This window comes from Acomys minous, assembly GCF_964271855.1.
Source record: "Acomys minous genome assembly, chromosome: 16".
NCBI classification, from domain to species: Eukaryota; Metazoa; Chordata; class Mammalia; order Rodentia; family Muridae; genus Acomys; species Acomys minous.
In genome coordinates this window covers 39,857,277-39,879,273 of record NC_140498.1, presented here as the reverse complement: position 1 = coordinate 39,879,273, position 21,997 = coordinate 39,857,277, and the positions used below count along the sequence as shown (strand labels likewise).

The 21,997-nt window shown below is 52.4% G+C and overlaps 2 protein-coding genes across 2 annotated transcripts; one reads left to right on the top strand and one right to left on the bottom strand.

The window, feature by feature from the left end:
- Positions 1-5,093: 5,093 nt before the first annotated feature.
- On the top strand, positions 5,094-7,525 carry LOC311586268 (serine protease 29-like). Its single transcript, XM_084762256.1, has 6 exons — positions 5,094-5,120; positions 5,325-5,385; positions 5,538-5,718; positions 5,862-6,127; positions 6,847-7,013; positions 7,096-7,525. Exons 1-6 carry the CDS (start codon positions 5,118-5,120, stop codon positions 7,258-7,260), a joined length of 843 nt encoding a protein of 280 aa, XP_084618382.1. The 5' UTR covers positions 5,094-5,117; the 3' UTR covers positions 7,261-7,525.
- Positions 7,526-19,054: 11,529 nt separating this feature from the next.
- On the bottom strand, positions 19,055-21,465 carry LOC311586564 (tryptase-like). The gene is made up of 5 exons (XM_084762630.1): positions 21,205-21,465; positions 20,960-21,125; positions 20,561-20,826; positions 19,525-19,688; positions 19,055-19,449 (listed from the first exon to the last, which is right to left on the bottom strand). The coding sequence occupies exons 1-5, from the start codon at positions 21,413-21,415 to the stop codon at positions 19,285-19,287; spliced, it is 972 nt and encodes a 323-aa protein (XP_084618756.1). The 5' UTR covers positions 21,416-21,465; the 3' UTR covers positions 19,055-19,284.
- Positions 21,466-21,997: the final 532 nt, after the last annotated feature.

The following is a 21,997-nucleotide window of genomic DNA, read 5'->3' as shown; positions in this document are numbered from 1 at the left end:
AGAAGGAAAAAAGGTTAAAGGGACAAAAGAGTGAACCTTCCGGTATCCGTTCCACGGGACGGGACGGGTCCTTAGGTGTCTCTCTGGCCCGCGTGCTGGTCCCCATGCGCTCTCAGCCCGGGCTGAACTTGTTGTTCTCTCCTCCCCACCTCCCTCAGTCACATGGAAAGGGCGGTCTCCTTTTCCCGTTGAGGGTCAATTAGAAAAACAATAGCCCAGGTGGGGTTCCTAGGTCTGCTTCCAGCCTTCCAGGCCCAGGATGGCTCCACTCAGTCTGTCACAAGGTATTCATGGGGTGCCCCAAGGGTAAAGCCCGCCAAGACTGCTTCCACCTGTGATAAAGCTTAATCTTTCCCACAGGATCCTGATACGTAGCCTTGGCTAGCCTGAAATTCATTATGTAGGCCACGCTAGCCTCAAGCTTGTGGCGTCCCAAGTGCTGGGGAAAAGGTATGTGCTACAATAGCCCCCATGGGTACCTTGTATTTCTTACTAAGTTTCACTGAGCAGCATTGGCCTGGAGGCTCAGAAAGTTGATTACACTTGATATATTCTGGAGGTGGAAGGGAGGGAAAAACCCACCCCCACCTTCCTTTATAGCAGCTGTTCTCAACCTGGGGGTGAGGGTCACCTAAGATCATCGGAAAACACAGCCTTTTTACATTATGATTCATAAAGCAGCAAAATTACAGTTAAGAAGTAGCAGTGAAAATAATTTCATGGTTGGGGGCCACCACGACACGAGGAGCTGGATTAAAAGGCCTCAGCATGAGGAAGGTTGAGAGCCACTGCTCTATAGGATGGCACTGGCTTCCAAAAAAAGGTACCGTGGTGATGCTCCTGCCGTAACCACTCTCTTACTCCTTGGAAGTGGCTTTGTCTCCGCAGCCCTTACTGATGTTGATGTAGTAGCTCCCCCTGCAAGCGCCCTGACAGTTATCCTCACAGAATGGGGTAGCAGGTCCGTGGATGCACATCACCAGCCTTAGTGGGTACCTTGCCCTCTGCTACACGCCCAGATGTGTCCTTCTTCTCATACCCTGGAAAGCCCAGATGTAGCGCCCTCTGCGTGGGTAGCTGAGGGTGAGGAGAACTGGTGCCTGCGTGGCAGGCATGCCTGAGGGAGCACACACTGAGAAGGTGGTTCTAAGTGTGATAGCTCCATGCCTGCCCTTCCCCACAAAGGGTTCAGGCCCTGTCATTATCTTTAAAACAAGAAATTAGATAGGTTTTCATTAATGGACATGATCGCTTGGGGGCTGAGACCAGAATCTTGTGCACAGCGGACAAGCGCTCTGCTATTGAGCTATGTCCCGAGTTTGACATCATTGCTTTTTAAGTAGCAAAAGTCTCTCTAAAGACGAGACAATTAAATGCAAAAGACAAGGAAATTAAATAGAGATAATCATAATTGAATGCTGCTGCAGTGTGCATAGAGATGTTCCGGTCACGCCTGGCCATTGTCAGGGCTGGGCTACTGTGTCCTGGTGCCCTTGACAGGTGCTGTTATGAACACACAACTGGCTGGTCCCTAATGCAATTTTGGGGCAAATAAACCTGTTATGGCCGGAGCCCTTTCTGGAGTGTTCTTGGCAAACTCACTATTGGAAAATAATGGCCACTAATAGTTCCTGGGATTTTTCCTGGAGACACTCACCATTTCACAATCGCTGGGAGCATTTCCCTTCTCCCAAGGTAAGTGAGACTGCCCCTGCACTCCAGATAAGAAACAGAGAAGTTATGCTGGGCGTGGTGGTGCACACCTTTAATCCCAGTACTTGGGAGGCAGAGGCAGGTGGATCACTGTGAGTTCGAGTCCAGCCTGGTCTACAAAGTGAGTCCAAGACAGCCAAGGCTACACAGAGAAACCTTGTCTCAAAAACCAAAACCAACCAACCAGACAAACAGAAATGGAGACGTTAATGGTTTCCCAAAGGCCACACACAGCAGACACAGGCTGGGGACCAGCCACTGAGAACCTCAACCCTGGACCCCTTGCTCACCTCTGGTCCTGATCCCATGAGAAGAGACCAGGACAAGCAAATCAATGTAGTGACCCTGGCTTCTTTGTGAGTTAGAGTTGTCAAGATAGAACAGCCCAAGCACCTAGCCTCTTCCCCCAGCTCCATCTTGTCTTCCCAATGCCAGGGACATCTTCCTCTGTCCCCGACTCCAGGGCCAACTTCTCACCTGCTCAAGGCTCAGGCTGAACTCGCATCAAGGCATCCTCCAATGCTAGTCAGGGGGATCCCAGCATGTTGCTTGCACACCACAGCCCTGTCTTCAGCACCCACACTTGTTCCTCCTCTCTCAACTGCAACCCAAGGATACTGGAAACAGCCAAGGTCATTTGTGACTAAACAAATCTGGTCATGTAGACAATGAAAATTTCTCCCTGTGCCTAAGCCAGGAGCTGGCTCATCGCTAACCATGTTCTCCTCATCCACAGGCTGGGCTATATGTGGGGACACTGGAAGGAAAACCTTGTTTGTGACTCTCATCAGTTCAAGTGTCTCAAGGACTCTGGCTATTTTACTCTGAGACAACCGGCAACCTAGTGCTTGTCCTGGCTTCTCCCCCCTGCAACACCAGCCCTGGGCAACCACATCCTTCACCCAACGGCATCCCTGAGCCCAGAACTTGGTCTCACTGGCTAGGTTGCGGCTCCTGAGCTAACGGTTACCTGACCCAACTCATGCGGTCCCTGGTCCTCTCTGATCCTATCACTGGATGTGCTCGTTCATGGTGGCCTGGTCCTGCCTCTATCAGCGCGGCCAGGTATCCTATCTCCAGGTCTTGTTGCCTAACAGCAACAGCAAGGCCACCCGATGAGGGGCCTCAGGTGATCTCAGGCAGATAAGGCACCGTGGGCTTGCAATGGTCACAGGAAGCAGGAAATAGTTTCTCTTGAGTTGAGCCCTTGGGTCAATCCTCAGGCTTTGCAAGGTTCCTTGGAAAATGTCAAGGGCACAACCCTGAACTTACCTCCTGTTTGTAGTCCCATGCAACCGTCCAGATGGGCATCCCTTGTCTGGGAGAACATATTTCTCCCTCTGCTGCCATTCCTGGTCTTGTTTTGTTTTGTTATTTGAGTCAGGGTCTCACTATGTAGCCTTGGCTAGCGTGGAGATCACTATTTAGCCCAGACTGGCCTTAACTGCACACAGATCCACCTGCCCCTGTTTTCTGAGTGCTGGGATTAAAGACATGTGCCACCACACCCAGCCTGCTGTCCCCAGTCTTGAGGGTCCATGCAGGTTTCGAGGACACATCACAGCTAGGCTCCTCTCAGGCTGAGATTCTCAGTCACACTCCCTCCCAGCTGCCTTGCCACAGTGCGAGAGGGCCCCAGAGCTGGGAATTCTATGCCCTGAGGCTAGGCTTATGGCGGTCTTCATGCACAGGAGCTCTGTACACTTAGCTCAGCCTCTCAGAGCTTACTCTCACTGGTGGAGGACCTGGGGCCAAGCATACCCTCTCCCTTGCTTCCTCCAAACTCCCTAGATTCATCCAGCCCCCAGTGACTGTCTATGCTGCCCCACCAGCACCCCCTGCAACCCTAAAGCCCATCTGGTCTTAGAGTTTGGAGACAACATGTCTCCCTTGCTTTGGGGAAGGGATGGTTATTGCTTTCTGGGTCACCTTGGGGAACAAGCAGGAACATCTTTCCAATGACTGGTGGCATCCTTTCTAAAGGATGGTGTCATGGTCGATGTAAAGGAGGAGGCTAGCCTGGTTCCCAGGGGTGTGTTCACACACCACATTCTGTACAGTGCAGGTGAAGGGGCTGACTCGTGGCAGACCTAGGGATCACACCTGAGTTTGTTTGTTTTTGGGTTTTCGAGACAGAGTCTCTCTATGTAGCCTTGGTTGTCCTGGACTAGCTTGGTAGACCAGGCTGGGCTTGAACTCACAGTGATCTGGCTGCCTCTATTTCTCAAATATCTCATCTAAGTATGGGGGACAGGCCCCCAGGTTCCTTCGTGGGGCCCTGAACTTTCCCAGTGTTTCAAAGCTAACCACAGTACTGTAGGGAAAAGAACTGCCAGATGCTGGGAGTGGGTAGAGTACTTGCCTAGAATGCACGAGGCCCCAGCATTGCATAAAACCAGGTATGGGTCAGCTGGGCGTAATGGCGCACGCCTTTAATCCCAGCACTCAGGAGGCTGAGGCAGGCGGATCACTTTGAGTTCGAGGCCAGCCTGGTCTACAAAGAGAGACCAGGACAGCCAAGGCTACACAGAGAAACCCTGTCTTGAAAAACAAAAACAAACAAACAAATAAAAACAAACAAATGAAAAACCAGGCATGGGGGTGCACACCTGTAGTCCCAGTACTTGGGCGGTAGAGAGGTAGAGAAAGAAAAATCAGAAGTTCAAGGTTATCCTAGGCTATCTTAGGCTACATACTGAGCTGGAGGCCATCTTGGACTACATGACCCAACAACCCCCTCCACAGAATTACTGGCTACAAATGAGGGGAGGGTTCAGCCAGGGCCCATGGTGGCTCCAGGGCACACTGGACACTAAGATTTGTGGAGGGAAACCACAAGACTGAGTTACGGTGGGCAGGGGCGTGGAATGTGGGAGTTGCTGACAAGCTTTGGGATCCATGGGCCTCAGCCTCCCACAGGTGCTACGAAGAATGAGTGTCCATGGTAACGAAGTTCTCAGCCACTCAGGGCAGTTTTGTACAGTGTATGCGGGGCCCAGAAGCTTCCCTGTGGTGTCAATAGCATGGCTTGCTGCACCTGGCATGGAGGAGCTGGCTTGCCTAGGTCTGAGTGTCATCCACACAGCTGGAAAGGGTTCTTTTCCCTAGCCCCTCCTGGGTGGAAGTTGTGCCATGGGGTGAGCTGGCACTAGCGCCAGGCTAGGCTGTAGCCCTCCTCTCCCAAACTTCCCTATGATGCTGCTTTGAGCAGACAGTGACATCCCTATGGCGGTTATTCTGAGTACCTGGACCTAGGGAAGGGCATAGTCCCCAACAGTCCATGCCTGAGGTTAAATGCCACTTCCTTCCAACCCCCCCCTCAAAGCCCCCTCCTGCCCACTTCCTGAGGCTCGAGGATAAAGGGGCTGAGAGGCCCTGGCAGAAGGGAGCTACAGAGACCAAACATGGTAAGGGCTCCGTCACCTTCCCTCCCGAGGTGCCCTCAATGGGCTCTGGGCCCCATCATCTCCATCCCAACCCAGGCAAGCCCAGCTCCTTCTATGCCCTTCCGTGCTGCCACCTTCTCCTAGAGCCACGCAGGGCCTCTAACTCTCTCCACCCTGATAGAAACTAGTCCAGCCTCTCCACTCTCTCGCTGTGCCCCTCTACAGATGCTGATCCGGCTGTGTCTGACCCTCTTCTTTTTCGGGTGCTCTATTGCTGAGACCCCAGGTGAGTCCTTATCCCCAGCCCTCCCTACGTTCTGCAGAGGCTCCAAGAGGCTCTGTCCCCAGTATCATGGAGATGTGTGTGTGGCCTGTTCTACCCCACTGTGGGTGGCAGGCTGACCCTTGGCCTCCTGACCTTCTACCTGTTACTTGCAGCACCTGTGCCTGAGGATGAGTTGGTGGGCATCGTGGGGGGCCACAGTGCCCCACAGGGGAGGTGGCCGTGGCAGGTCAGCCTGAGGATCTACAGCTACTACCGGACCTCCTGGGTGCACATCTGTGGGGGTTCCATCATCCATCCACAGTGGGTGCTGACTGCAGCCCACTGCATTCATGAGTGAGTTCCTTGGTCATCCAGTGTGGGGTAGGAAGAGGGGTCAATCAGGAAGGCTGTGTCAACATGGGGTTCAGTTGATTCTGTCCAGGAGACTGTCCCCAGCTCACCTAGGGTATGTCATCACAACTTCTTCCTGATCCCAGGAGAGATACCGACCCATCAGCCTTGCGGATCCACGCAGGGGATGTGTACCTCTACGGGGGCAAGGAGCTCCTCAAAGTGAGCCGGGTCGTCATCCATCGGGATTATGTGCATGGTGTCCTGGGCTCAGACGTGGCTCTGCTTAAGTTGGAGAAACCCCTGGACCGCTCTGCTAACATCAGACCTGTCAAGCTGTCCCCTGGGTCTCTTGAGGTCAACTCAAGGTACCCATGCTGGGTGACTGGCTGGGGCATGGTGCAGTGGTATGGTATGTATCATGGAAATATCTGGGATGTGGGAACAAACTCGTAATCTGACGACCCCTGGTTGGAGGCACTGAGGTCCTAGGGAACAGAATCCAGGGAGGGAACAGAAGCACGGACGGTACAGAGCTCCTCTGGCTGCTTTTCCCGTCATCCGTCAGAGCTCTGTGCCTGAGGTCAATGGCATGACTAGGCCCCGAACCCAAGACTCCAAAGGGCAAAGGCCCCTCCTCCTTCCTGGCTCCCTCGGTGCTCCCCTTCCTCTTCCTCCTTGGAAATGGTAGGACATCTGACTGTGCTCCCTGGTTCTTGATCTACAGGCAGCTTCTTGTTACATTACTTATGTATTTATTTTTTTGGAGGGGGGGCATGCGTGCCATGGCATTCATGTAGAGGTCAGGAGACAATTTGCAGGAATCTGTTCTCTCTTTCTACCACACGAGTCCCTGGGCTTGAACTCAGGTCTCCAGACTTGGCGGCAAGCGCCTGTACCCACTGTCTCATCTCGCTGGCCCCTGTAAGCAGGTAGAATCCATCTTTAGCCTCCTAGGTGTGAGAGTTGGGCATGGATCTTGCAGATTGGTGTCTTCTACACACACTGCTCCAGGGATGGACGTGAGCAGGGATGGAGATTTTCTCAGCTTCCAGGATGAGTGGAAGGGTAGTGAACACTGAAGATCTATGCACAACGCGCCACCATTTGACTGCCTTCCTCTCTCCCCAGCATCGCTGCCCCCTCCCTACCGTCTGCAGCAGGTTCGAGTACGGATAGTGGACAACGCCATCTGTGAGCAAAAATACCACAACGCCACCAGGCACCGCTACAAGGACCACAGATTCATCCAAGATGACATGCTGTGTGCTGGCAGCGAAGGCCGTGGGGTCTGCTATGTGAGTCCTATTCACTTGTCCCTTCCTGTCCCCGTTCCCACGGCAGAGCCAATGTCCATTGGTGCTTCTTTTTTTCTCCTAGGGTGATTCAGGTGGCCCCCTGGTCTGCAGGGTAGGAAGCTCCTGGAACTTAGTAGGAGTGGTCAGCTGGGGCTATGGCTGTGCCTGGACGGACATCCCTGGGGTGTTTGCACGTGTGCAGTCCTTCGTGCCCTGGATCACGCAGCAGATAAATAGGTTCTCCTAAGTCCAGATGGCCTCATGCTGGTAGGCAGAAGATGAGTCTGCCAGCACCCACTGCTTCAGCCTTCGCCTGGTCTTCGGAACCTGTCCTGTTCTCTGGCTTTCTGGAAGTCTGGGCATCCCTGAAGAGCATGCCTGAAGGGGTGGGTGGCTGCTCTTGGCTCAAATGCAGGTGCAGAAGATTGGGGGTTTGCTATGCGTGCTGCTGTCAAAGATACTGGGCGTGCCTGCTTTTTGGTTGTTCTTAATAAAGGTCTTGCGCACACTGAGGCTCAGGATTTTGTGTGAGTTTACATCCCCTGTCTTTCTTTGGAAAAGATGCCCACAGGCGTTGTTTGCCAAGTGCCACTGAGTGGGCTCTGCCGGTGCTGCTAAACTTGCGCTCTGTGTCCTTGTCCTGGACAGGTATCCAGTTAGTCACCATGAGGCCTCAATATCTTGGTATCCCAAGAGTACTTGGGGTCCAGATGTGGCCACATTGTGCATGAAGAGTTTGGGCCGGGCGGGGGGGGGGGGGGGAAAGATCTTCAGTGCGAGAAAGGATTTTAGCCATCACCGGTGGCACAGTGTGCTTGGTTGGGATCAGCGACTCACAGAAAGTCCTCATCCCGCACCCTTGTGTCATTCTGTGCTGGGACTCCGTACACCTGTAGAAGATGGTGCTGGAAAAGGGGAAGCTACCTCAGCATCCCTTTGCCAGAGCCCCAGCCTCAGCAAATATTCCAACGGGCCCCACGGGAGGTCAGCAGGTGAGGATGGAGCTGGCAGCAAGCAGTCTCATCTTGAGCAGGCTCCAAGTGTCTCAAGGAGGATGCCCGCAGGCATGGGACAGTGAGCTGGGCTTCAGCGCTGTGGTACCTAGGGGACAGGAAGGACAGGGTTGTAGTCTGGTTGAGACTCAATCTAGACCAGGAGAGATTAACCCAAGCTGCCGGGAGGCGTGGTGGGGGTGAGAAATAGCTCCAGTCAGGGTTCACCTGAGAGGAAAAGAGGATTGCAAGGGGTGGTCCTGCCCCTCATACACACAGAGCTATTGCAGGGTGGTCCTGTACACACAAGGCTATTGCAGGGTGGTCCTGTACACACAAGGCTATTGCAGGGTGGTCCTGTATACACTAGGCTATTGTGGGGTGGGACTGGCCTTTGGATCATATTTGAGCAGGGAGGTGGGGGTGGACTGTGCTCAAGAGACTGGGGATCAGCCAGTTCTGTAGCCAGCTGCAGGCCCCTGATATCACTAAGCAACCACCTGCCTGTCCACCCCTGCACCAGCTCTCACTTCTCTCCTGTCCTACACTTCAGTACCTCCAGGACTGGGATTGAGGGAGACCAAGCGGGAGGGCGAACTCTGCTATCCCTGCACATCCGCCATCTTTGCCATGTGTGGCCTGGAGATGGCTTGAGGGGGGAAGAACAGCAACAGGAGAGGTGTCAGGTATTTGCTGAAAGCAAAGAGCTGGGCAAACCTCCAGTGGGCCGCAGAGTTAAGGCCTTGGAAAATGCTCTTTGCTGTTCATGTAGAGAGCCTCCAGGTGGCGCTGCAGGACGGGAAGAGGGCGCTGTGGTTTGTGCCTGACAAGTAGGTGTGCAAAGGGCTTGTTCATAAGGATGAAGCTCAGTGTCTCCTGGTGCAGGGCCTGTTTGCGTTCAACAGGCAGAAGGCAGCTTTCCCACTCTTTTCAGAGTCTTTTTGTTTTTTATTTTATTTCTTTCGTAGGAGGGAGATCTATGAGGCTTACCTCAATTTCCCATGTCAAGCTCTTGCAGGAGAGTGTCCACTCTTTTCATTGGCTTTTATTTGCTATTTTATGGGTCGCTGGCAGAATGAAGGTGGACAGCCCAGCCTGTGTTCGACTGCAGAGTTTGGAATGGGATGCGGTGGGAAGCAGTATTTGGGGTGCACATCCAGGCTCCTAGCATCCCTCCCCTGCCACAGTCCTATGGGACCACACATGCTAGGAGTTTTGTTACACAGGATGTACCCATGAACACCACCCCCCCCCCCCAGTCTCCCACATCCCCCTTGACGTGGGTCCTATCAATCTGCTGTGCTCTGCCTGACGCACATTCTGTGGCTCCTGATTGGCAGGAGGTTAGACAGTTTATTGGGAGTGACAACCTTCTCAGCCTGTGGATGCCCCCAGGGCAGCAGGATTCAAAGCCCTGTCCATCCTAGAGTTTTGCATGTATCGGGAAGACACTCTGTCACTAGGTTATATTCCCAGCCCTTTTTGACATTTTGAGTCTGGCTTGTTGAGTTGGCCAGGCTGCCTTTGAGTTCAGTCTTCTTGCCTCCAGCCTTTCCTGTGGCTGAGAAGGCAGGCCTGTGCCTTCAGGCCCAAGTCTCCCCTGCTTACTGCTCCTGAGCACACTCATGTTACACAAGTGTCCTGCCTCTTCCCTTGTGGCTGATACTGTCTGTTGAAGGAATCCACATATTTACTCATCCGGGGACAGTTTTAATGGACATTTGGGCTACTTCTAATTAGGGCTCTTAGGAGTAACGCTGCCTCTAACAGTTTGTGTTTTGTGCGAACACGTTTTCTCTCGGAGGAGCACAGCTGTGATTGCGGACTCACACAGAATGTTTAAAGGATACAGGCTTCCAGATTCGGAGCCTCACGTGATTACATCCTGTTGGCCATGAATAGGATTGGGCTTCTCATGAGTTCTTGGTATCTACCAACTGCTCAGCTTCAGGGGTTCTGGGGGCGGCACAGAGCTTCTTCCTGGGTTTTATTTGTGATAGGATTTTTTTTTCTTCCTGTAGATTAGGATGGCTTCAAACTTGCAATAATCCCTCTGCTTTAGCCTCTAGAGTGTTTACCTTACAAACTTTAAGTCACCATGGATAGTTCTGCTCCCTCCCTCTCTCTCTCTCTCTCTCTCTCTCTCTCTCTCTCTCTCTCTTTCTCTCTCTCTCTCTCCCCTTTCTAAACAGAGCCTCCAGTAGCCACAGGTTGGCCTTGAACTCCTGAACCTCTTGCCTTCATCTTCCCAGTGCAACGATTAAAGATGTGCACCGCCACGCCAGGAGTCTTAGTTTCATGTTTAATGCTGCTTTGATCTTAACAAAAGCAACTTAAGGGTGAAGGGTTTATTCTAGTTCCCAGTCCAAGGTGCACTCCCGACTCCTGTTGGGGAAGGCATGGCGGCAGGGGGATGAAGCAAGTGGTCCTAGAACAGTCCTAGTTCAGGAGCAGAGAACAATGAACGCACGCCAGGGAACGGCGCCACCTACAGGCGATAGGTCCTCCCACCTACATCCCTGTAAGTTAGGATGGTTCGCCACTGGGATGCCCAGAGGTCCTTCTCTGGTGATTCTGTTGAGCCCAAAGTCCATTTATTCTGGACTGGGGACTCCAACCCAGTGCCCCCTGCATGCCAGAAAAGCACTCTACCAACTGTGCCGCACGCCCAGCTCTGTTCTCTGCCCCCCGCCCCCGTAATTAGCATCTTGGTCAGGACTAGCGATGTGTACATTTCACCACACGTCCCTACTGTCTATTTGCATATCTTTTTTGGTAAATGTGCAAATGTTTCTCACTTTGTTTTTTAAAGATTGCTTCCTGAGCTCTACATAATATATGTCTACATAACGTATGCATTTCAAGCACTTAAATGGAGAACTGATTTTTGTTGCACAGAATGGGAGGATGGAGGGGAACCGAAGTGGTGACAGGGGTAGAAGGGAGCTGACAGTTCTGAGGGGTCTTGCCATTTCCACAGACAGCCCTGGGTCTCATATCTGCTGTAAGTTGGAGGCGGGAGGAGGTGAGGTCCGCTGACAGTCCCTCAGCCCTGCTGGGTGTGGCAGGGATGCAGAATACTGCATCGACAGGATGGGCTAGCTGCCCTCACTGAAACCTGAGTTTCTTCCCAGTGGAGGGAGGCCGCAGTGCACCCTCAGGCAGCCCTCCTGGTTCCTGTAGGCCATACATCTTAGAGTCCAGCCTCTAGGGATCCTCAGAAAACTCTGTGTGAGCCTAGGCATCTGTGACAGCACACCTTCCTCAGTGTCCCTGTTGCCACCTCAGGTCAGAGGGGACAAGCCTCTAGCTGCCTGAGCAGGGCTTCCTATCTGTCTGGGACTTAGTGACGGGGTATAGCCAGAGTGCAGATGCAGGACTTTACTCATTTCCTAATTTCAAGGGGAGGGCTGGAGGGTTCCACTGACACCCTCTAGATCAGGTGTGGGGAAACTGAGGCTGGGGAGAGCTGTTCAATCCTCCTCCTGTATGTAATGTCATAGGGCATGGCATGCTGTTTCAGGCCTACAACATAGACCCCTGTAGGAGGAGCCTGAACCATTTATGAGCCTGTCCCTCTAGTATGAGGGACCTAGGGTCCTCTTCACTTTGTCACTTAGTTCCATGCAGAATTCTGGGTACCCTGGATGCCAGGTCTGCTGTTCCAGAAGAAATTCCATCTGTGCATACATGCAATTCCTCATCAACTGGTAATCTATGTTGGGTTTTGTCCTCGCCAGATGGAAGGGCAGAGGGAGATCATAGCCTGGCCTTGGTGACCCTCTCCCAACTACTGGTGTCTCCTGTATCCCAGGGTCATGGGATAAGTGTGCTATGGACCAGTGGCAACTCCCTCTAAGGGCCCCTCTTTCACATGGTTCTGTACGAGAATGAGGCTGGAGCTGCCCCCTCCTCCAGCTGCTCACTTGCCTCAGGCTGCCCTCTGGTCCCAAACAGGAAGGTTGAACTTGTGTATCTGCAAATGGTCACCGGGCTGAGACACACACAGAGGGGGAAGACCAGTCTAGTTCCTGCCCTGTGCCCCTGTCCAGGCCAAGCTGGGGGCCTCACACTTAGAGCTCCAGGTTTTTAGGGCCTAATCTTTGTCTTCTGAGCCTGTTGCATATACTTTATGGCCAAATTCTCAGAAAGCTGTCCTCTCTGATGACAAGGAGGTGGCAGTGACAAGCCACAAGGAGCTGATGGGGCACAGTGTGGCTAGCGTTACCGTCTCGCCAGCAAGAACGACGCTGCACACACAAACAGGATCCTTCTGCAGTAAAGCTTTAATGCATCTTGAGAGGGAGAGCATAAGCTTACACAAGTAAAATGGAGACAGAGAGACCAAACAGCAGAAACCCATCCCTTATATAGGAAACTGTCCTCCGCTTAGGATGTGTCAGTCCCTGATTGGCTGTTGCTCATCAGGCGAGATGATGCCACGGGAGAGGCAGAGCACAACGAGTGGAAAATCCCTTCGCACATGCGCAGATTAGTTGTTTGTCAGCATGGGACACAGGATGTCAGCGCCATCTTGTAATGGCGAATGTGAGCGCGGCTTCCCACAGCACAGGAGAGAATGTGAGTGGAAGTTCCCTTTCCACATGATTGGCTGTTGCAGGGCATTTAGGATGCGCACACAGAGCTCTCAGAGTGGGCAGGTTAGCTGTGGAGAGTTGACGCTGGTCTCCCTCAGGAACCTAATGCTTTGCTTACTATTCTCTTGCTGTGAGGTGATACCACAGCCAAGGCAACACTCATTTGTTTTTTCAAGACAGGGTTTCTCTGTGTAGCCCTGGATGTCCTGGACTTGTTTTGTGGACCAGGCTGGCCTCAAACACACAGTGATCCACCAGCCTCTGCCTCCCGAGTGCTGGGATTAAAGGTGTGCACCACCACGCCCGGCTAAGGCAACACTTATAAAGCAAAGCTTGTTTATAATTTTAGAGGTTTAGTCCATGATTTTCATAGCACAAAGAAGACCATGGCACTGGGACAGTAGCTGAGAGTGTCACATCCTCATCTACAGGCAGCAGGCGGCGGGGGGTGGGGTGGGGGGGGTAGGGGGGGAGAGGGAGAGACAGAGAGAGAGAGAAGAGAGAGGACAGAGAGAGGGGGAGGAGAGGAGAGAGAGAGAGAGAAGAGGGGGGAGGGAGGGAGAGACAGAGAGAGAGAGAGAAGAGAGAGAGGAGAGAGAGAGAGAGAGAGAGAGAGAGAGAGAGAGAGAGAGAGAGAGATATCTAGTGTGGCATTTGAAACCTCAAGGCTCACTCTTAGTAACACACCCTCTCCAACAAGTCCACACCTTAAATCCTTCCTAAGAAGTTCCACTTCCTGTGATTAAGGATTCAAATAAATGAGCCTCTGGAGGCTCTTCTTTTTATTTTTTATTTATTTATTTTTATTTATTTATTTATTTTTGGCTCTTCTTATTCAAACCACCACACCTAGGAAGTGCGCCTTCCTGCAGAGTGAGGAGTGGAATGGACTCTAGCTCTACCTTTTGGCTGGTTGCAGGGACCTTTGTCAGTTGGGGACAGAAGTTGGCTCCATAGAAGTAGTTCCAGAGGCAGCAGACATGGGTCCACGCAGCGGGCACAGGGTCTGTGGGGTTCGAAAGATGAGGTCCTCAATGCATTCTGAGGAGGATGATTGTGTCCCAGAGCTACACAGAAATGTTCACTCCCGAGAGCAGCCTGATTGAGAGGAAACACTTAGCGTAACGTATTGACACCCAAGCCGAGATCATCCAAGATGGTGTTGATCACACACTGTGTCTGATCTGCAGAATGCCAGTGACTGCACAGCCACCAAAGGACCATACTGAGAGCTCCAAAACACAGTGCTGGTGTTTCCCAGAAAGAAGGGAATCCTCTTAGGGTGGATTGTCCATGCCCTCCCTCTGCAGGACCATGGAACCATGCTCTCGTGAGCTCCCAGGGTCCCCAGGCCGCTGCTTTTTGGGTTGCGGTCCAGCACAGTGTAGGCCAAGGAGATGGTGTTCGAGGAGTGGGTGGTGTTTGAGTCGAGCCTGAATGAGGACTGCACTGCACACACCACAGGCCTCACAGACTTCCTGTCATGGGCCAGAGCCATGCAATCGTGCAGAGGTGGATACTAGGGGCAGCACCGAGGCAGGGGCCCATGGCAGATGGAGCACAACGGAACCAGAGACTCAGGAGGCATAAATCAACAGAGCCACAAGTTCCCCGGGGCAAGAAGCTGAACTGGGCCAACATCAATGGCTTCTGTGAGCTGCTCAATGAAGACTTTGAGGGGCCTCCACTTGCCACTTGCTTGATGGTCCACAAGATCCAGTACCTACAGGAGTAGGAGGCCATCCAGGCCTTGACGGCCAGCAACAATCTAGCAAACTGAACGGGAGCAGGAGAGATGACCCTGAGTACACAGAAGCAGGAGAGCTGACCCCAAGGACACAAGAACAGGAAAGCTGGCCCTGAGGATGAGGGAGCAGTTGAGTCAGCCCTGGGGATATGGGACACTGAGAGCTGGCCCTGCCTTGAGGACACAGGAGCTGGAGAGCTGACCTTGCCCTGAGGTCATGGGAGCAGGAGAGCCGGCCCTGTCATGATAACACCTGGCCGTGCCACAATGACACGGGAGTGAGAGAGTGGGCCCTGCCCTGAGGACACAGAAGCAGGAGAGCCGGCCCTCTGAGGACACAGGAGTGGGTGAGCCTGCCCTGCTGTGATGACATGGGAGTGGGAGAGTGGGTCCTGCCCTGAGGACATAGGAACAGGTAAGCCATCTCTGCCCTGAGGACATGGGAGCAGGAGAGTGGGCCCTGCCCTGAGGGTGTGGGAGGGGTAAGCCGGCCCTGCCCTGAGGACACAAGAGCAGGTGAGCCGGCCCTGCCCTGAGGACACAGGAGCAAGAAAGCTGGCCCTGCTCCAAGGATACAGGAGTGGGAGAGTGGGCCCTGCCCTTAGGACAAAGGAGCGAGCCCTGATCCAGGGCTATGAGTGGACCTCACCCCAACATCTACCCCGTGTATGACCTGCTGGAATACATAGAGGGACCGGATCTATAGATCAAAGATTAAGAATCTCCTTGACACACGGCAACAAAGGGATATCTGACAGCAGTCCCAGTGAGGATCCGCTAATGATAGTGTAGGCCTCCTACCAGACCCATGACTCATAGCAATGAGCATTTGAAAGTAAACATATGTGGACAAAAGGCTATAATGTGTGATACACTACAGCTTCTGTGACAAGATTTTTGTTTGTCTGTTTTATTTTACTGGGGGGAGGAGAGGGATTTTGGTGCATGATGTGTAAATCATAGACATTCAATAAAAGTAAAAAACAAACAAACAAAACAAAACAAAAAAGTAGTTCCAGAAAGCTAGAGATAGGAGAGAGAGAGAGAGAGAGAGAGAGAGAGAGAGAGAGAGAGAGAGAGAGAGAGAAACTGTCACAAAACTGAAATCTTCCATCTCTAAGTGCACCCCCATCCCATGTTAAAAGCACAGGAAAGGAAGAAAATACAGTTCAGGGAGCAGCAGGGGAGGCTGTGTTGTTGCACTGATTAAAAAAAAAAAGGAGGGGCTATTTTTAGGAAAGGCCAACGATATCCATCTTATTTTGGCAAATAACCACCACACACACTGTAGCATATAGCTGCCTCAGTACTCAGCCACAATCCAGGTTGTCTCACATTTGTATCCAGTGCTGGCCAATAATACACAGAAACCTCCTCTTCAGAAACAGTGTGGCATTGTCAGGGGACTCTCAGGCACTGTGCCAGCAGGAAGTAGCCTCAGCCTTAGCAGTCCTAGGATCTCAAAGCAATCCCGACAACAGTTATACTGCCGTAATCCAGGAAGCTGCATAAATGTCTAGTAGGTGTGCTGGAAGTGGCGCACACCCACCATGCCAGCACTCGGGAGGCTGCAGCAGGATGATCATGAGCTGGTTGTCAGCTCCGTCTTTGTAGTGAGACTGGATGTAAAAAAACAAAAACAGAAACAAAGAGTCTAATAAAAAACCATTCGTAGATAACTGGTACATGTGAGACACCCAATGAGACATGCATGAAGACATAGGCCTCTGGGTAGCAAGTTCAGGTGCCAGGGCTTGGCAGACAGCTCATTCAGCAAAGTGTGTGTCTTGTAAGGATGAGGACTTTAATTTGGCTCCCAAGAACCCACAGGAAAGACATCTGAGATGGGAGGGGCAGCTCTAGAACGCGCTAGAAACCTAGTGCCATGGACACTCCCAGGGGAATCTGTGAGGGAGCTCCTAGCCAAGACTCCTAACAATGGGGGATTCAGAGCCTGAACCAGACATCACCTATAACTGGGCAAGACATCCAGGGGGAGAGACTGGAACACAAATCCAGCCACAAAACCTATGACCTACACTTTGTCTAGGGTCAATGTGGTGCAAAAATTGTGGGAGTGGCCAACGAATGGCTGGTCCAGCTTGAGATCCATGCCATGAGAGGGAGCCCACCTTTGTCACTGCCTGGATATCCAGGGGCTGGGTAGCACAGAGACCTAGGATAGGACCAAACATGACTGGAAGAAAAAAGGTCAGTGAAATGATTCCTAGTGCTATTCTGCTGTAGTCATAGATTGGTGCCTAGCCCAACTGTCATTAGAGAGGCTTCCCCCCAGCAACGGATGGAAACAGATGTAGAGACCCACAACCAAACATTAGGTGGAGCTTGGGGAATCCTGTGGAAGAGGGGGAGGAAGGATTGTAGGAGCCAGAGGGGTCAAGGACACCACAAGAAAAACCCCAGGATAAACTAGGGGCCTACAGGGGCTCACAGAGATTCAACCGCCAGTCAGGGAGGCCGTAGGGTACTGACCCAGGCCCTCTGCAGCTTGGCCTTCATGTGGGACTCCTGCAGTGGGAGCAGGAGTTGTCTTTGACCCTCTTGCCTGCCTTTGAGATCCTTCCCTCCTACTGGGCTGCCTCATCTAGCCTTAGTAGGAAAGGAGGTGCCTAGTCGTACCGCAACTTGATATGGCTGGTTGATATCCTTGGGAGGCCTGCCCTTTTCTATAGAGAAACAGAGGAAGAGTGGAGGCAGGAGGGGAGAGGGGAGGTTTGTGGGAGTGACAGGGAGGAGACAGGGGTGGGGGTGGGGGTGGGAAAACTGTGGTTAGGATGTAAAACAAAACAAAGTAAAGGGAAACAAAAGAAAACAAACAGAAAAAAACCCTGGGCATTGCAGCACACCTGTGATCCAGTGGCAGGGAAGGTAAAACTCGGCGTAGTGATGAGCCAACCTAGGCTAATTGAGCAAGCCCCAGGTAAGCAAGAGAGCTTGTTTAAAAAAAAAAAAAACAAAAACACCTGAGGTTGACCTCCGGTTTACACACACACACACACACACACACACACACACACACACACACACACACACAGAGCTAGGATCAGCAACAGCACAGAACATGTCATATTTCTGACTATTGTAAGGAGGTGAAGACACATCTCCCCCAGGGAGCAGTTTCTATTATTTAGACAGATGGAGATCAGGCTCCCCAAGATACCAGGCATACCTCCTTTTCAGCAGATTCCAGATACAGGACCGCTATATGCACAGGAACAGTAGTAACCCTAGAAGCCCAAAGGAGAACACACTAGGGCTCACAGATGGAGCTGAATGCAGCCACCACATGGCATTTCAAAGAGCAGGAATGGAGATGACGAGAGCTTAGTTAGCACTGTGAGATTGTCACCATGTCTGTGGGAAGGTGAGTCTCTAGGGACATTCCTCACTGGGCAGTCATGTAAACTTAATCTGGCAAAAGGATGTCTCTTCTTACATCCAGGTAGGACAGCAGGGTGATGCCTGGGTCAGGGGAAGGGTGCAGACTACACATCCGTTCCTGGCTTGTTTGTGGGGAGTCTTGCTGTCTTCTTATTTCTCTCTCTTTCTGTAGTATGCACTGGACTGCATGTGCATGTGAAGGTCAGAGGTCAACCTTGGATGTCATTCCTCAGGGTGCTATCCTCCTTGTTTGTTTGTTTACTTGTTTGTTTTAACCAGGGTGTCTTAGTTGGGTAGCTGTGGCACACACTTTTAATCGCAGCACTGGGAAGGCAGTGGCACATGGATCTCTAAGGGTTTGAGGTCAGCCTGGTCTACAGAGCAAGTTCCAGGACAGCCAGGGCTACACAGAGAAACCCTATCTTGAACACCTCCCCCCAAGCCCCACAAAGCAGGGTGTCTGGATTTTGTTGGAGCACGCTCATTTCTCTAGGCTGCCTGTTTCTAGCTCCCCAGCTGGGGCTACAATCTCGTCTTATCAGACCTCCATTTTCCACATGGGCACTGGGGCCCTAACTCGGTCCTCCAGCTCGTAGCACAAGCACTTTACTGTGTTATCTTCCCAGGCCTATGTTTCCCTTTATTCATTGTTGTGTTTACAGAGATGGGGTTTCTCTGTGCAAAAGCCCCGGCTGTCCAGGAATACTCTCTGTAGACTAGGCTGGCCTTGACTCACAGAGATCTGCCTACCTCCACCTTGCAAGTGTTGAGATTAAAAGCATGTGCCATCACGCTCTGGCATCTTTCCATTTTAAAATTGCATGTATTTTTCATTTTTCTTGTGGTCATAATTGTTTGTGTGTGTGTGTGTGTGTGTGTGTGTGTGTGTGTGTGTGTGTGTGTAGGGGTAGTTGTAGGTGCATATACCATGACCTGTGTGTGTGGAGGGAAGGGGACAACTTGTGTCCCCTCCGTCCACCATGTAAGTCCTAAGACTTCAGACTTACTGGCAAGGACGGTTACCTGTTGGGTCATCTCGCCAGCTGCTGACTCCTATATTTATCTATGACAGGGTCCCTGTAATTTCCTGGATTTCAAGGGTGTGATGTCCTTAACCCAGAAGAAATGAACTTGTGTACAGAGAAGTCAACTTCATGGACAGGGAGGTGAGAAGGCTCCACTCACTGGAGCACCCAAACCCACTAGGATGGTACCCCAAAGCTCAAGCAATGCCATCCCTGCTCTCCCAGGCACTTTGTTTGCCCCTGATGACATCCAGAAACACACCCAAACCCATGGCTGGTCTCATGCATTTTAATGAGTCATAACAGAGGGTGGTGGCCACACAGTGTAGCTACCTGGGTGGAAGGGTCAGGAAGGGTCAGGCCCTCAGGAGGAACAGAGTTGGGTCTCAGGATGAGGAACAGGGGGACCGGGGAGGTGGTAGGACAAGAAGGCAGTGATGCCACCTGGGCAGGAAGCAGTGTGTTGACAACAGCAGTGATCTGGTTCTCCCCTGACCTGGAAGTGACTCAGGAGTTCTTGGGGACATAACGGTGGATCCAATCCAAGTAAGAGGTGACTCGAGTGTAGACGCCAGGCCTGTCAGGCTGTGCACAGCCATCACCCCAGCTGACCACACCTGCCTGCAGCCAGGTATTTCGGACCCTGCAGACCAGAGGTCCTCCGGAGTCGTCCTAGAGAGGAGAGGGGTCAGTGCTCTTGTAAAGTCTGGGTGGAGGTCGCAGGACAATGAAGTCACAGGAGCTCACCTGGCAGGCATCGCTTCGTTCATTCCCAGCACACAGCATGTCGTCATGGATGATGAGAACGTTGTCCTCCGTGCTGAGATGCTTGTGATACTTCAGGTCACAAAGGTGATTTTCCACAATGGGAACTTGCACCTCCTTCAAGGGATAAGGTGGTGGCAGCTTTACTGTGGAGGAAGGAAAGAGCATCCTGTGGGCAGGGCCTCAGGTGGCTGTCAGGGATGGGCTCAGCTGAGCCTGTTGTCTGGGAATAATTCTGCTGACAAGTCCCTCCCTGTGTGGGGCCCACTTCTCCCAGCTCTGCCAACCTGGCTTCTTCCTCTAGGCCGGACCTGGATGTCTGACCTTATCCAGACAAGGAGGACAGTCCTGAGGGTCGTTAGCGAGCCATGTGGTCAGTGGAGGGCTGCGGCATAGGCTATATAATCTGCCCTCAGCATGGCTGGCTCTGGCCTATTCTGTGTAGAGGAGTCCGCTGGAGCCCTGTTCTTGGACACAGTTCCCCGACCTCTGTGTTTAGGGAGACTGGATCCTGTCTTGAGGATCCATCCTGGGGGTCACAGCCAAGGCCCCACCCCTAAAGCTCTGCTCTGAGTCGTCCAGAGAAATTAAGCAAGACCACTAGGGAGAAGGGAAACTAGTGATGGACGCTCCGAAGGTTGTTGTCCAGCCCCACACAACAACTGTGGCCTGGGTCACAGCCCATGATATGGCATCCCCCAGAGTTGTGTCCAGCTTCTTTCCTCAGGTGTGTGACACTGTGGTAAGTTTGGCCTCTGTCTTCCTCAATCAAATCTGCAGACTCTAAGCTGACTGTAACCTCTTCAGACATGGAGACAGAGACTTCAGGTACCTTATGATTTTCTCTAGGCTCCCTGGGGTATCCTTGCTGATGGAACTTGACATCTCTGCTCTGACACCTTCTTATTTCCTAGGTCTTCAGATTTCTAGCCTGCCCTTCCATGTCAACCTGGTGGAGGGGCTGTGGTATGTCTGGTCCCTCACCTGAAGAGTCTTCAGTTCTCCCTACCACACATACCATTATTGCCTATGTCACCCCAGCCTGTCACCCAGCACAATGTCCCTGAGGGGAAGGTCTCTGAGGCAGGAGGCAGGGAGACAGGGCGGACATAGCTGGTAATGTTCACAGGGTCCCTGAGTTTTATCAAGGCGATGTCTGCCCCACCCTCGACGGTGTAGAACCCAGGGTGTGTGATGATCTGGCTCACAGGCAGCAGGTTGTCATGGTAATAGAGGTTCTGCTTGCGAAGCTGTACCCTGATATTGTTGGGATCCATAATATTCCTAGAAAGAAGAGAGACTTGTTCTAGACACCTGTGTCACATCTAGAAACCCAGAGATGGCATGTGAGGATCGCATCCTACCTCACTCTCCTACCCATCCCATATCCCACCCTGCCAAGCCCAGAGAGACTCACGGTCCCACACAGTGTCCTGCTGTGAGCACCCACTGGGGGTGGATGAGGGATCCTCCGCAGATATGAAACCAGTAGGTATCATTTTCACACAGGCTCACCTGCCAGGGCCACCTATACCTAGGTGCCTCCTGTCCCCCTACAATGCCTCCGCGTGGCACAGCTGGACCTGAGGGTAGGACAGGGTCAATCTTAATACCATGGTGTGTGAGCTGTGAGGGTTAGGGAGGACCCAGGGCAGAACTCACCAGGGGCTGCATGCACCAGGCTGGGCAGCAGGGTCAGTGCCAGCATCAGCAGCTTTAGCATTTGGAAACAATGAGGAGCAGTGTGAGGCCAGCTGGAGGGAAGGGCTGGGCTCGGGTCAACAGATTGTGGGGTGCAGAACAGACCAGGGATCCCGGAGCAGGAAGGGAGGCCCAGCCACAAGTTGGAGATGTCGAGGGGCTTGGCCAGCATATAGAGGTCAGAGGCTCTGGGAGAGGAGACCACCCTGGCTGTCTTTGGTCCTCTTTACCTTGCCTTGAGTTCCCTGTTCATTTTATCCTTCTAGATCAGGGTGGGGTCGGAGGAGGGGCATCCACTCTCCAATCCAAGCCTGGAGGAAATGGGTGACTCATGCTCAGTGCCCAAGTGTTTGGGTCAAGTAGGGGCCCTGTTACCCACTGATCCATCAGACCAGATCTGTGGATAAGTCCTGTAGCGTAACCTCCGGGCCCTATCTGCACCGTTGTGCTGATAGGGAACTTCTGCTTAGCCAATGCAGGAGAAGCACATGGAAGGAGAGGGTGAGGCAGAGAGGCCACCAGCCTCCCCTCAGGCACTTGCCACCCCTGATGGCGGCTGACCACTCTCATACTTGTCTCTCTATCCCACTCGGTGACTCTCCTTGGTCTCCTGATAACTAGTCTCTAGCCCTCTCCCTCCCTGGCACCTTCTACAACTCTTTTTTTTAAAAAAATATTTATTTATTTATTTATATGAGTGTTCTATTTGCATGCATGACAGAAGAGGGCACCAAACCTTATTATAGATGGTTGT

Bases quoted from the DNA above. Each gene is read 5' to 3' on its own strand.
- LOC311586268 (XM_084762256.1), top strand. The intron at 5,386-5,537 runs GTGAGTCCTTAT...TGTTACTTGCAG, and splicing joins CTCTATTGCTGAGACCCCAG to CACCTGTGCCTGAGGATGAG. The intron at 7,014-7,095 runs GTGAGTCCTATT...TTTTTCTCCTAG, and splicing joins AAGGCCGTGGGGTCTGCTAT to GGTGATTCAGGTGGCCCCCT.
- LOC311586564 (XM_084762630.1), bottom strand. From the start codon at position 21,415: ATGCTGGCCAAGCCCCTCGACATCTCCAACTTGTGGCTGGGCCTCCCT. The intron at 20,827-20,959 runs GTGAGTCTCTCT...TCTTCTTTCTAG, and splicing joins GCAGGACACTGTGTGGGACC to GAATATTATGGATCCCAACA. The intron at 19,450-19,524 runs GTGAGCTCCTGT...TCTCCTCTCTAG, and splicing joins AACGAAGCGATGCCTGCCAG to GACGACTCCGGAGGACCTCT.